Below are 12,229 nucleotides of genomic sequence, written 5' to 3'. Positions count from 1 at the left end.
GGTAAGCTAGGGGCTGGACAACATAGAGTGCTATTCAGTAAGGTTGACCAAGACACTTGGGGGAGCATCCCACAAGCCGTCATGTCTAGCTGTGTGGTCATGGGGAAATGAATTAGTGTCCCTATGTCTCAGTTTCCTCTTCCAAAAAAAGGGTTGCTAACAGCATATAAATCAGAGGGCCATCACAGGAGTCACAGAGTGTGGGTGACAATCTCTATGTCCCTGATGCCAACAGGAGATAAAGGAACTCTGCCCGGGCACTGTATGTACAGGAGTGTGTTTGCTGATGCTTTGCTGTTATGTCCTCATATTGGTTGGTGGTGTTCATCTTCAGTGTGAGGTTGGTCAGCTGGGAACTTAAAGAAAGGCTACCACTCTGTCCTCAGTAGGAAGGCTAGGGTGAGAGGAGCTTGTCTGATCCATAAGCCCCATGTGGCTACAGGAGTTTGGGATCTAACATTGTGCCAGATGTGGCAGGAGCAGAAAGCCTGCAAATGGCAGTGGGTGGCAGAGCCTAGGGCCTGGAAGAGGGAAAGAGTGAGGGAGGAATTGGGGACCTGGTAGTTATAGACACTAGAAAAAGACTCAGCAGAGCATGGGAGCCAGCAGACCTTGAACTGCAGACATTGAAAACTGTGATTCAAGCAAAACCTTGGCTTCGCTCAGTGGATCCTCTCAAATCATTCAGTTTGATTCCATTGATCAACATGCCTGTCTTCATGCCAACGCCATGGAGGTTTATTACTATTGCTTTGTTGCAAGCTTGAATTCAGGGATGTTAGTCCTTCAAGTCCTTTTATTGTATAAGATTTTTATACCTGTACTGGGTGGGGGTTATTTCCATATGAAGTTGGGAATTGCTCTTTCAAGTCCTGTAAAGAGTTGTGTTGGAATTTTAAAGAGATTGGTTTGAATATTTAGATAGGCATTGGTAAGGTGAACATTTAACTTGGTTAATCCTACCAATGCAAGTGCAAAGGAGATCTTGCCATATTCTGATATCTACCTCAATTTCATAGAGACTGGAAGTTCTTGTCCTGCAGGACATTTCCTGGCTAGGTTGAAGTTAACCCAAGATATTTCACATTATTTTTGCTATTGTGAAGGATGTTGTTTCTTAATTTCTTTCTTTGCCCATTTAATATTTATATAAAGGAGGGCTATTTGTTTGGTTTTTCTCTTTGTGTTTTAGTTGGTTTTTAGTATTCATTTTGAAATAATTTAGACAATGGAGGAAAAATGTAAGGTTACAGACATGCTGGGACACAAGTAAGGCAGAATTTGTACACTCTACTTTTGTTTTTGACTTCTCCCACTTTCCACATTGACTTTGAGCCACTCAATAAATAAAAGATGTGTTCAAGAGATCAGTACGCTTCTACTAATCCATGTTCTGAGAAATCATCCCGTCTGCCCATCTGTAATCTGAACACAAAGCACAGGTTATCCAAGGCAGTATTTCCTAAGAGGAGGGAGGAGCCCTTGGTGGGGATAAATAGCCATCGCTGTGCACAAGAGAGCAAAACACACCAGGGCACCCTGAACATCAGGAGTCGGCAAACACAGAGGCTAGTAGCTGGCTGGTATCACCTCTGCAGGTAATGCCCAGAATTCCTGCCTCCAGGTACAGAAGGAACCTTCCCAGGCCTGTGTGGTACTGGCTGTGGACTGCAACATATGTTTGTGGGAGTGGGGAAATGGCTTTGGCTGAGATACTGGGTTAGAAACACGGGACATTGCTATGGTTCATGAAATCTCCTCTTTTGTTTCTCTTGCCTGTGGATGATGCAGATACTGTGGTCTATGCTCATGGAGAGTAATGGAGCCTGCTCCTCTGACTCTACTGGGGAGTTTTGAGAGCTTGCTAGCTTGCCTACTGCTGTCATAGCAAGGGTGACACAGGACTGTTGCCGAATCATGCTGGGGGAGGTGGCCATTGTACCATGCTCACATCACAAAGGAGATTACTGTGGGTATGGGACCCCACTTCCCGCCTAGATCCCAAATGCCATGGCCACACTCAGGGGTTTCGCCCTCAACAAAGGAAGGAAAGAAGGTTCAGTTACTGAGTCAGGGTCTCCTGCTGTACAATCCCAGCAGTCTCTTTACTCTGGAAATAATTTTGGCAGAATTTATTGTTTAGTGCCCTCCGAAGAAATGGGTGCATCAGTCTGAAACAAAAGCACAAGATGAAGGCAGCCAAGTTGTTGTTGAGATCCCTGGCTTCACTGCAGGCATGTCACAGCAATGGGGACAGGTGGCTTAGCACCAGCACACCCTCCTGGGCTCTCTCCAGTTCCCTGTTTGCCCTTCAAGTCTTCTCTGCCCCCACCCTGTCTTCCCTTTGTTCCCTCCTAATTAGTCTCCCTCCTCATATCTCCCTGTTCCTCTTTTTCCCAATTCTCTCTAACTCTTCCTTTTACAAACTTTCCTCTATCCTCTCCTCTCCTGTCCCCTCCTTTCTGTCTACTCTCCCCTCTTTTCTCTCCTCTGTCTTCTCTCTTTCCCCCTTCTTCCTTCCTCCCCTTGCCTCTGCCCACTGTCTTCTCTCTTACCTCCTCTCTCCTCTCCTAACTCTCCTCTTACTTCTCCTCTCCAAAATCCCCCTTCCTCTCTCCTATCTCTCCTTCTTCCTCTGCCTCACCTACATTTACTATGTGTCTTCACTTTACACTTCGAAACAAATGGTCAGAGATCAAAGGTAGATAACCATGATTACTATAGTCTGTCAGGATGAGTGTGGCCACAACTCCAGGGGAATATGAAGGGAAATGAAGCCCCTCGAATGGTTGTAGATACTCCCTACAACCATTCCCAATGCCCACAATAAGCCAGCCACATACCAGTAATGTAACCTGGACCCCTCACCAGGCAGCACAGAGAGGTCTGACAATTTACTTGCTGTGACACAGTCATCATGACAGCAAATATAAAATCTGGTCGAGGTGCGAGAGTCTGGACTCCTGCTTCTTCCCACCAGCAGGACTTCCGAGCCTGAGGTACAAAGCACCATGGGGTTCCCTGGCAGGGCAGAGAGAACCTTCCTTTGTGTGTCCTTCCACTACAGGTTCTCAAAGGTCCAGGATTTCCACACTACATCAGATATCTCTCCTGCTTCCTCTCGACTAACCCTCCCCCATCCCTAACTTCAAGCACCAAAGGAACTCAGGGGACTTAAGATTTCTCAGATTTGAAATTGAAGGGCTAAGATAGGGCCTGTGATAAAAACTGCTCCAAGGATCCTGAGTTTTGCCTAAGGAGGTGGCAGCTACAGGTGGCTCAAGTCCAAAGTGCAGACAAGGCTCATGCCCATTCGCTATTCTGCCTTGCTCTATGACCCTAACATATCCCGTCAAATCACTGAAGCTTGGTTTTGTACTGTGAAAATGGGCTAGTGCAAAAGCATGTCATCTGTGGTAGTAGGGATCATATGATGTAGTGATGGCATGAGTCACCAGAGCACTTCCTGTGGGCAGTCACAGAAGCATGAAGTGGAGTAGAGCAGGGCACAATACCAGCCAGGTGGGAGGACTAGAAGACGGTTGAAGCACCAGGCGTTCCTCCCAGTCTCAACAAATGTGTCTTCTATTTTTCAGCCAGGAGGACAGAGAAGATGGCCTTCATTGCAGCTTTGGGGCTCTTGATGGCAGGGATCTGCCCTGCTGTCCTCTGTGATGGCATACTGGGAAGGGACACTCTACCCCATGAAGACCAAGGCAAGGGGAGACAACTGCACAGTCTCACATTGGCTTCCATCAACACTGACTTCACATTGAGCCTCTACAAGAAGCTGGCTTTGAGGAATCCAGATAAAAATGTTGTCTTCTCCCCTCTTAGCATCTCAGCTGCCTTGGCCATTTTGTCTCTGGGAGCAAAAGACAGCACCATGGAAGAGATTCTAGAAGGTCTCAAGTTCAATCTCACAGAGATCACTGAGGAAGAAATCCACCAGGGCTTTGGGCACCTCCTACAGAGGCTCAGCCAGCCAGAGGACCAGGCAGAGATCAATACAGGTAGTGCCCTGTTTATTGACAAAGAGCAGCCGATACTGTCAGAATTCCAGGAGAAGACAAGGGCTCTGTACCAGGCTGAGGCCTTCGTAGCTGACTTCAAGCAGTGCAATGAGGCCAAAAAGTTCATCAATGACTATGTGAGCAATCAGACCCAGGGGAAGATCGCAGAACTGTTCTCAGACCTGGATGAGAGGACATCCATGGTGCTGGTGAACTATCTCCTCTTTAAAGGTGAGAGTCATCACTGCCTGGGGAGTGGAGGGAGAGGATCTTGGCTGGGTGCCTGTGCTATACAATGATCACTGGAAAGGAGGTGCTCAAAGCCTTGGAGACATGGGTGCCTAACTTCTTGTTACTCACGAGTCTCCTCTTCTGAGGTGTTTCTGGACAATGGTTGTGTCTCCTGGTACATGCTCAACAGAAGCCCTGAGCTCTCAGTCTACAGGAGCTGATTGTTCAATATGACTTAAGCTTACTTACAAGCAGAATGTCATACCTTACATGTTCAGTCCTACCTGTTGGTCAGAAGCCATGGCTACTCCCTGCGGAGTCCCATTACAGGCATTTCTAGTATGTTCCTGTAGTAGAAGTCCATAAGTGCTGGAGAGTCTCTGACTCTAGGAGAGTCCAGGTGAGCTTGGGACTATTTGATCATAAGGAGCCTGGAAAGAGTAACATGGAAGGTAGCATATCCCACAACTAATGAAGAACCTCGTGGGCAGTTACTCTGCAGTACTTCACCCCTGAGCCTTTTCTGTAATGAACTTGTCCCGGGCATGGAGAGGCAGGGACTGGGTAAGAGTCACTAGAGATGTAGTGGTGTGGGCCAGGCAGTGTTCTGTGCTTAGTGTTAGATTGTTTTGTGTAATTTTGCTTTTGTAAAATAACCACCCACTTAGCATGAAAAGTCAGGATTCCCAAGACACATTCCTGAGCCAGACTCTGATGAGATTTAGGTGCAAGATAGATGGAAACTCAGCTGGAAATGTTGTAGGTAATGGTACTGGGGGGAAATCCAGAGATCCCCCATGAACAACATCCTGCTTAATAGAGACCAGGGAGCAAGGTGACCACCCTGAAATTTGTGCCTGACAGAAGGCATAATGTGACCAGACGTGGGGTGAAGAGAAAACTGATTAAAGTTAGTCCAGGTTAGAGTAGGGCGATCTGGGGTTAGAGAAAGAAAATCAAGGTGACAATGGAGAGAAATGTAGGATAGGAGGACAAGAGGACAGAAGACAGAGAACAAGAGCACAGAGGTCAAGATGTCCCCCGACCTGATGTGGGCAGGGGATGGTATAAGCAGAGTGACAGCCTGAAATGTAAGATTTCAGGACATGTCTCTCTCAACTCTCCTCAGGACACTGGGTAAATACTGCTTGGTGTGAGTTGGGATGTATGTTTAGGCTGTGAGATTCCAGGACCAAGAAATGTTCCACTCTAGTCCCACAATGTACACTGGGTGTAGTGGCATAAACTAGAAATCTGGATAAACCTGAGCAGGTATTTGTGATTTGTGGAGACTGCCATGGCCCATAAGGACTTCTTACCCATGATTCAGGCACAGACTATAGGATTATGAACTGGTCCCGATATGGGGGATGGAAGTCTCTGCTCTTCTCTTTCCCCTAAAACCTATCCTAAAAGCCATTGTCTCCTAGACATGGTTCTCCTGAGGAAGACAGGACCCTCAATTCTCCACAGGCTCACCATCTTCACTGTCTCTCTCTTACTCACTCCACCCCACATCCCTGACTGTGTCTTTAGTCCAGGCAGCCAGGCTAAGGTTTTCAGGATCCGCTGTCTAAACCATTCCTGGAGACAATTCTCATAGCTAGCAGCCTGATCAACTACAAGCTTTATCCGGTTCTGCACATGTCACAATAAAGGACAGTCTGAGTGACTGAAGATGAATGGATGGAAGCCACAGCTCAAAAGCTGAGCCTAGATGGGGAGGAGGTGGAATATTTGTCCTGTGGCTACAACATGATCATTTGCCTCATTTTAGGCAAATGGAAGGTACCATTTAACCCCAATGACACATTTGAGTCTGAGTTCTACTTGGATGAGAAGAGGTCTGTGAAGGTGCCCATGATGAAAATTAAGGATCTCACCACACCCTATGTCCGGGATGAGGAGCTGTCCTGCTCTGTGCTGGAACTGAAGTACACAGGAAATGCCAGCGCCCTGTTTATCCTCCCTGACCAGGGCAAGATGCAGCAGGTGGAATCCAGCTTGCAACCAGAGACCCTGAAGAAGTGGAAGGACTCTCTGAGGCCCAGGTGCATGTCCTGAGGACCCAGAGCTGTCATTGATCCCTGTCCTGCTGTTGCCTGATGGCCAGTGACCCTGTGCCTCATTGTCACAGCAGTGTCCTATGTAATGGTGGAGAGTCCCCAGGGGACAGGTGGACTTGAGTTGAATTTCCCTCTGCTGACTATGTGTTTTGGGCCCTGAGTTGCTGTCGATTTTGTTATTCACAGGATCAGATCAGCTAGAATAAGGATCTCAGAGTCCCTCCCTCTAGCAGGCTCTAAGTTACAGGGAATCTAGAATGAGTTGGAAGGCCAAGGGAATTGTGATTGATAGGAGATGAACTCTGAGAATCAGCTCTGCCCTGCGGATCCACTTTATCCTCTCAACACGCATCATTCCCTATACATGCAATACGACTTGAAGACCTACTATGTGCTGTCTGTTATAGACTCTGAAAGTGTATCAGAGACTTAAGCACAAATGTACTCTTCGGCCTCCTCTTGGAATTGAGGAAGAAAGAATGTAGGCATGAAAATTAAATTAATCATCATTTAGTAGGTTAAAACATGAGAAAGGGTGACGTTAAGAAGGGGAGTGTCCAAGGATTAGGAAATCTAGAGTCTGATGCAGTGTGCACTTTAAAATAGAAGATGTTTTAGGGTTGCTGCACCTGGGGAGGATTCCATTTGTGAATCTAGGAGGAAATCATTCCTAGTAAAGGAACAGCTGGGACCAAGTCAGGTTACCTGTCTACTGTTCACACTCTCAGTCACTGATGAATAATTAATGTATCAGAAACAGCAAAGATACGTGGCCTACACATGGGTGGAAAGAAGACTTCACTCCAGGAACACAGTTGTCTATGGAGAGAAGCCTCAGGGACAAGGTGGATTGATGGGGACATGGAGTACAGGGACGCTTACATTGCTATTTTTTATTCTCAGGATTATAAGTGAGCTTCGCATGCCCAAGTTCTCCATCTCCACAGACTACAACCTGGAGGAGGTCCTTCCAGAGCTGGGCATTAGGAAAATCTTCTCCCAGCAAGCTGATCTGAGTAGGATCACAGGGACCAAGAACCTGCATGTCTCTCAGGTAAGACAAGAAACACAGGGTGCCTCACATTGGGTCCTCAATGTGGATGTTGAAGGTCATACGGGCATGTGGGGATGGTTCATGTGTGAGAACACCGACATTTCTGATGTTCCCTAACAAATGTCCATCCTCTACTCCCTGTACCTAAGCTCACCTAGGAGACCATTGTGGGGGAAGAGACTGTAGTTGCTTTATAGAACCATTGATACCAACCTGTGCTATACTGCAGGGCTGCACACAGTACTCTGCAGGGTTACCCAAATGCACTGCAGATCTACCCACAATACACTCCAGGACCACCCACAATACAGTGCAAGGCCACCCACAATAAACTACAGATCTGCACACAATATACTACAGGGCCATCTACAATACACCGCAGGTTCCACCCACAATATACTTCAGGCCAAATCATTCCAAGCCTCAGCTTCTTTAATGCAGTGCTGGGATAGATAGTACTTCTTGACCATCATACAAAATATTAACAGTAAAAGTAATAACCTGAATCTATGGTACTTCTGATGAAAACCCAAGAATAGGAGAGAGATGCCTTAGACGCTCATACCACATCCCTAGCTGCACAGCCTGTCAGTGTCCAGTGTTCTGTCCAGGGCCCACCCAGATCCCTGGGCTCAGATCTGTCCCAGCAGGACATGGCAGTCTGGGAATGTACAGTCATGCCCTCTGCATTGCTGCTGTATGTCCCAAGGAGACTGGAGCAGGAGGGATGCTGAATCCTGCACTGGCTGCCAGCACCGTGGCTGTTCTCTCTGAAATCGTTGGGAATCTGCCTGTGAGGAAACTCCTGCTGCTGCCTACTGCCTTTCTTCAGTTTGTAGTGGGTTTGAGTGCAGCACAGATTCAGACACTGAGCAGACCACAGCATGCTCATCTCATACCCTGAGCAGTGACTTGGAAATCCATGGTTCGAGCTCAAAGAAGGAAGAAAGAGACTCAGCAGCAGAAGAGGCCGGCACTCACTGCTTGCTCCAGACCCCGCTCCTGCCCTCTCTGATGTCCACTGAGTGATGTGTTTCTCTCCCCACAGGTGGTCCACAAAGCTGTGCTGGATGTGGATGAGACAGGCACAGAAGGAGCCGCTGCCACAGCAGTCACAGCAGCCCTAAAAAGTTTACCGCAAACTGTACCTCTTCTGAATTTCAACCGGCCATTCATGCTGGTTATCACTGACAATAATGGTCAGTCTGTCTTCTTTATGGGCAAAGTCACTAACCCCATGTGAGTCTGAAGCTCCCCAAAATCTGACAATTCTGCCCAGGATCCTGGAACAGAGCCTGGATGCTGATCTCTGTATATGCCCTGACATACATGCTCTGATTGGCTATTGCAAAGTTGGCTTAGACAGTGACATCAACTATCTCTATGGCTCCCATGTGCACTGGAGCCTTTGGATTGTCAGTGTCAGGCACTTAGGACCCTTGGGAGCATCTACACATGTTTCTGAACTTGGAATCTTTCTTTATTCTTCTTCCCTGGTGACTCCTCTTTCTGTGTTCATACCCCAAACCAAGCCATTGATAAGTCCCAGTAAAGGCTCTGAGAACATCTGTTTTCAGTCTCCACACTCTTGATGAAACTAGGCTAGCCTCTGGGCCAACCCATGAGACTCAGGCCCAGGACTGAGAGGGGAAACTGCTGCAATGAATGTCATTCAAGCATCTGAGAACCTGGTATCATGCTCTTAAGTTATGCTTTCCCCTCTAAAGGCAATGCCACACAGTGCCCCTTGCAGTTTCCCCTGACACTGCCCACATCTGGCACAGTGTTGGAGCTCTAACTCCTGCAGCAGCAAGGGGCCTGTGGGTCAGACCAGATCCTCTCTCCCTAGCACTCCTCCTACTCAGGGCCAAGTGGTAACCTCTCTAAGTTTGCAGCTGACCAACCTCAGAGAAAAGATGAACACCACAAACCAAAATGAAAAGATAGGACCAAAGGGTCAATAAGCATACACCTGCACAGAAAGTGCCCAGGCAGTGTTCACTTAGCTCCTGTTGGAAGAGGTTGCCTCTAGTGAAAACATAGTAGTAGTGATAGTCATTCTCTGACTCCTGTGATGGCCCTCTGACTTACATGCTATTAACATTCCCTTTATGAATGAAAAAACTGAGGCACAGGGAAACTTAGTTTATTTCCATGACTATATATTATGGCTTGTGGCATGCATTTCCAAGTGTCCTAATGCTGGAGGAATAGTTGTGACCTTGTTCTTCAGGCATTATTGTGGTGGGCAGGTGGAGAAGGAATCAGGACTCTGATACTTCCCAGAGAAGAACCAAATAGTCCATAGATCCAGTGACATCTCTGCTGAGGTGAATGCAAGGGGTGTGAGACGGTGCTCAGATAACCACAGAGAATGTTTTGGGCAGGGCAAAAAATAATGAAGCCATTTCTGAGGATCTGAGAGGAAGTGGATTTCTGGGACAATGGAGTAGAGCAGGAGAGGTAGGAATGGCCACAGGGCGGCAAAGAGCCTGACTCCTTAGTGATTCTGGAATAATTTGGAGACACTGGGAGTGTTGGAGGAATTAGACAGTTTCTCACTTGGTAAAGGTACTCTATGAGGTTACAGTACCGAGAACTGAGTTGTGAGAGGTGAGGAGTGTTACTAAGGGCATTCAGGTTGGGGCACCTGCTGTTCATGGAGAAACTTCGGGGCCTGGAATCACAGCCAGTGATCTACATGAACAGGGACAGCTACACATTCAGTCGAGACTTGCTTGAATATTAAGGCTCCCAAGAACACCCATTGAGCAGTGGCCATGAGGTCATCAGAGAATTGAAGCCCTGTGGGCCACACTCAGGACCCCAGTCCCCAGTATTCTGTGAGCGCTGAAGTACCCTACCCTGATGGCCATGATATGAGAGAAGAAGACTCATCTATTGAAACAATCAAATGTCCCAGCAGACTTCCCAATGTGTCTGTTAGGCATCATCCTGAGACTGGGACACCATTTCCATTCAATGAGCACTGACTAGTTCCAGCTCTATCCCTCCATCCATCCTGGATCCATCTCAGGTGTCTAAAGAGCCTGGTGCTGAATGCATCTCCCTCTGCTGCTGTGCTGGTTCTGAAACTTGTGACCACATCTGAGTCCATCTCTTCTGCAATCTAGGACCTAAATATCAGGGATTACTTTTCCTCATTTCCTCATTCCCTGAGTATTGAGAGTTTCTACTTTCTTCTCCATCAACTGTGGCCTTGGTGATGGACCCTCTATAAGGAGAGACCCAGTGTCTGATAAAGATAAGAGATTGTCGGGAGGGAAGATACGCGGCTGAAAACACTGCCATTGAGTGTGGTTGAATACCAAGGAACTTCCTGCCTGGCCCGGTGTTTTCTACATAGTCAATATCCATTTCATTCTAATTCAGGAGTGGGAACCTCCAATCTCAGACAGGGTAGTGGCAGGGCACAGAGTAGGACTCTGGTGTGGCTTTAAGTTCTGAGGGTCTCTGGTTGTTCTAGTTCTCTACTTGTACTGGAATGCTGATGATAAACATCCTAAAAACTTTCATGCTCTTTCTGAGACTAAAAGGCTGCTGTCTTGGGTGATTGATACTTGTAGCCTAAGAGTGGAGGATTAAATAATGTTGCCTTTGTACTACCTCAGGAGGAACTGAGGGGCTCTAAATTTCAGCCTGCTAGTCAGAAGTCTCAGGAAGAAAAAGGGACACTTTGAAAAGTGAGTATATACCTGTCTCTTGAGAGGCTCTGCCAAATCATGACAAAGCAGAGGTGGACCCTCACAGTCAACAACTGAACTAAGAACAGGGTCCCCATTGGAGGAGTTAGAGAAAGAACTGAAGGAGATGAAGTGGTTTGCAACCCCATAAGAACAACAAAAACAACCAACCAGAGCTCCCAGGTACTAAATCACCACACAAAGACTACACATGGACAGACCATGGCTCCACCTGCATATGTAGCAGAGGATGGCCATGTTGGACACCAATGGGAGGAAAAGCCCTTTGTCCTGCCAAGACTCAACCCTCCAGTGTAGGGGACTGTCAGGGTCGGAGGGCAGGAGGGGGAAGGAGGATGGATGGGAAACTGGAAAAGGGGAAAAGATTTGGAATGTAAATAAAAAATGTCCAATTAAAAAAAGAAAAGTGATTATAGCATTTATAATTATGTTGTAAAGAGTTTCCTATTAAAGCTACCTTTAAAAAAAGGAGGAAATGTTTAAAGATCCTAAGCAGGGCAAGAGAAAATTTCTTCTAAGTGGGGAGAGGGAAAAAAATTTTCTTTTTCTCATCTCTTTGTCCTCAGTACTTTTACATGTTTCAGAATAAATTATCACATTACAAAGTTCATGGCAAGTTCACACAAAAAAATCAAATCATAAATTGAAATGGAAGTTTACAACAGCAAATGTTTACATGCATATTTACTGTGAGTATTTACATGGCTAAGCATCCATCATCTGTCACAGCTACACAGGTTCACAGAAGGTTTAGAACCATAACTAATTATTAGTGGAGTTTTTATAGATAAACCCAGTCAATATTTTATCTTCTGTCCTAGCACCTATGATAAATTGTTAGTTTCCTTTTTATGACCTTTGGCTAATTCTTTTAAAACCTCTTGAAATGTGCTCTGGTAGGAAAAAGTCTGGTTACTATCTAAGAGCACTTAGCTGTTGACACATGGGAGACTGACAGAACTCTCATTGCAGCTGTGACTATCAGAAAAGGACCTAATAGGAGTTCTGGTATTAAAGAGCTCAATAATCACTGATATAATTTTAGAAATTCTTACAGGATCATCATTAAGACTTAAGAAGTCATTTTTTTTTCATTTTTAATTCCTTCACCTGTTTGATTGTGTTTTCCTGGAATTCTTT

General features: G+C 46.4%; 1 protein-coding gene across 2 annotated transcripts; it reads left to right on the top strand.

Moving 5' to 3' along the window:
• Window positions 1-1,521: 1,521 nt before the first annotated feature.
• Window positions 1,522-8,932, top strand: Serpina3c (serine (or cysteine) proteinase inhibitor, clade A, member 3C). 2 transcript variants are annotated; one of them, NM_012657.2, is made up of 5 exons: window positions 1,522-1,598; window positions 3,597-4,244; window positions 6,022-6,295; window positions 7,214-7,364; window positions 8,413-8,932. In NM_012657.2, the coding sequence occupies exons 2-5, from the start codon at window positions 3,614-3,616 to the stop codon at window positions 8,605-8,607; spliced, it is 1,251 nt and encodes a 416-aa protein (NP_036789.2). In that variant the 5' UTR covers window positions 1,522-1,598; window positions 3,597-3,613; the 3' UTR covers window positions 8,608-8,932. The 2 variants fall into 2 exon arrangements, with proteins under 2 accessions (NP_036789.2, XP_006240520.1); XM_006240458.5 differs by having other exon boundaries at window positions 1,527-1,624.
• The last annotated feature ends 3,297 nt before the right edge of the window (window positions 8,933-12,229 follow it).

This window comes from Rattus norvegicus, chromosome 6 (assembly GCF_036323735.1).
Source record: "Rattus norvegicus strain BN/NHsdMcwi chromosome 6, GRCr8, whole genome shotgun sequence".
NCBI classification, from domain to species: domain Eukaryota; kingdom Metazoa; phylum Chordata; class Mammalia; order Rodentia; family Muridae; genus Rattus; species Rattus norvegicus.
The sequence above is the reverse complement of the archived record's forward strand: the minus strand, read 5'-3'. Positions and strand labels throughout refer to the sequence as shown.

Excerpts from the sequence above, each read along its gene's own strand:
- Serpina3c (NM_012657.2), top strand. The coding sequence starts at position 3,614 with ATGGCCTTCATTGCAGCTTTGGGGCTCTTGATGGCAGGGATCTGCCCT. Across the intron at positions 6,296-7,213 it reads AAGGACTCTCTGAGGCCCAG|GATTATAAGTGAGCTTCGCA; the intron begins GTGCATGTCCTG and ends TTTTATTCTCAG. Across the intron at positions 7,365-8,412 it reads AGAACCTGCATGTCTCTCAG|GTGGTCCACAAAGCTGTGCT; the intron begins GTAAGACAAGAA and ends CTCTCCCCACAG.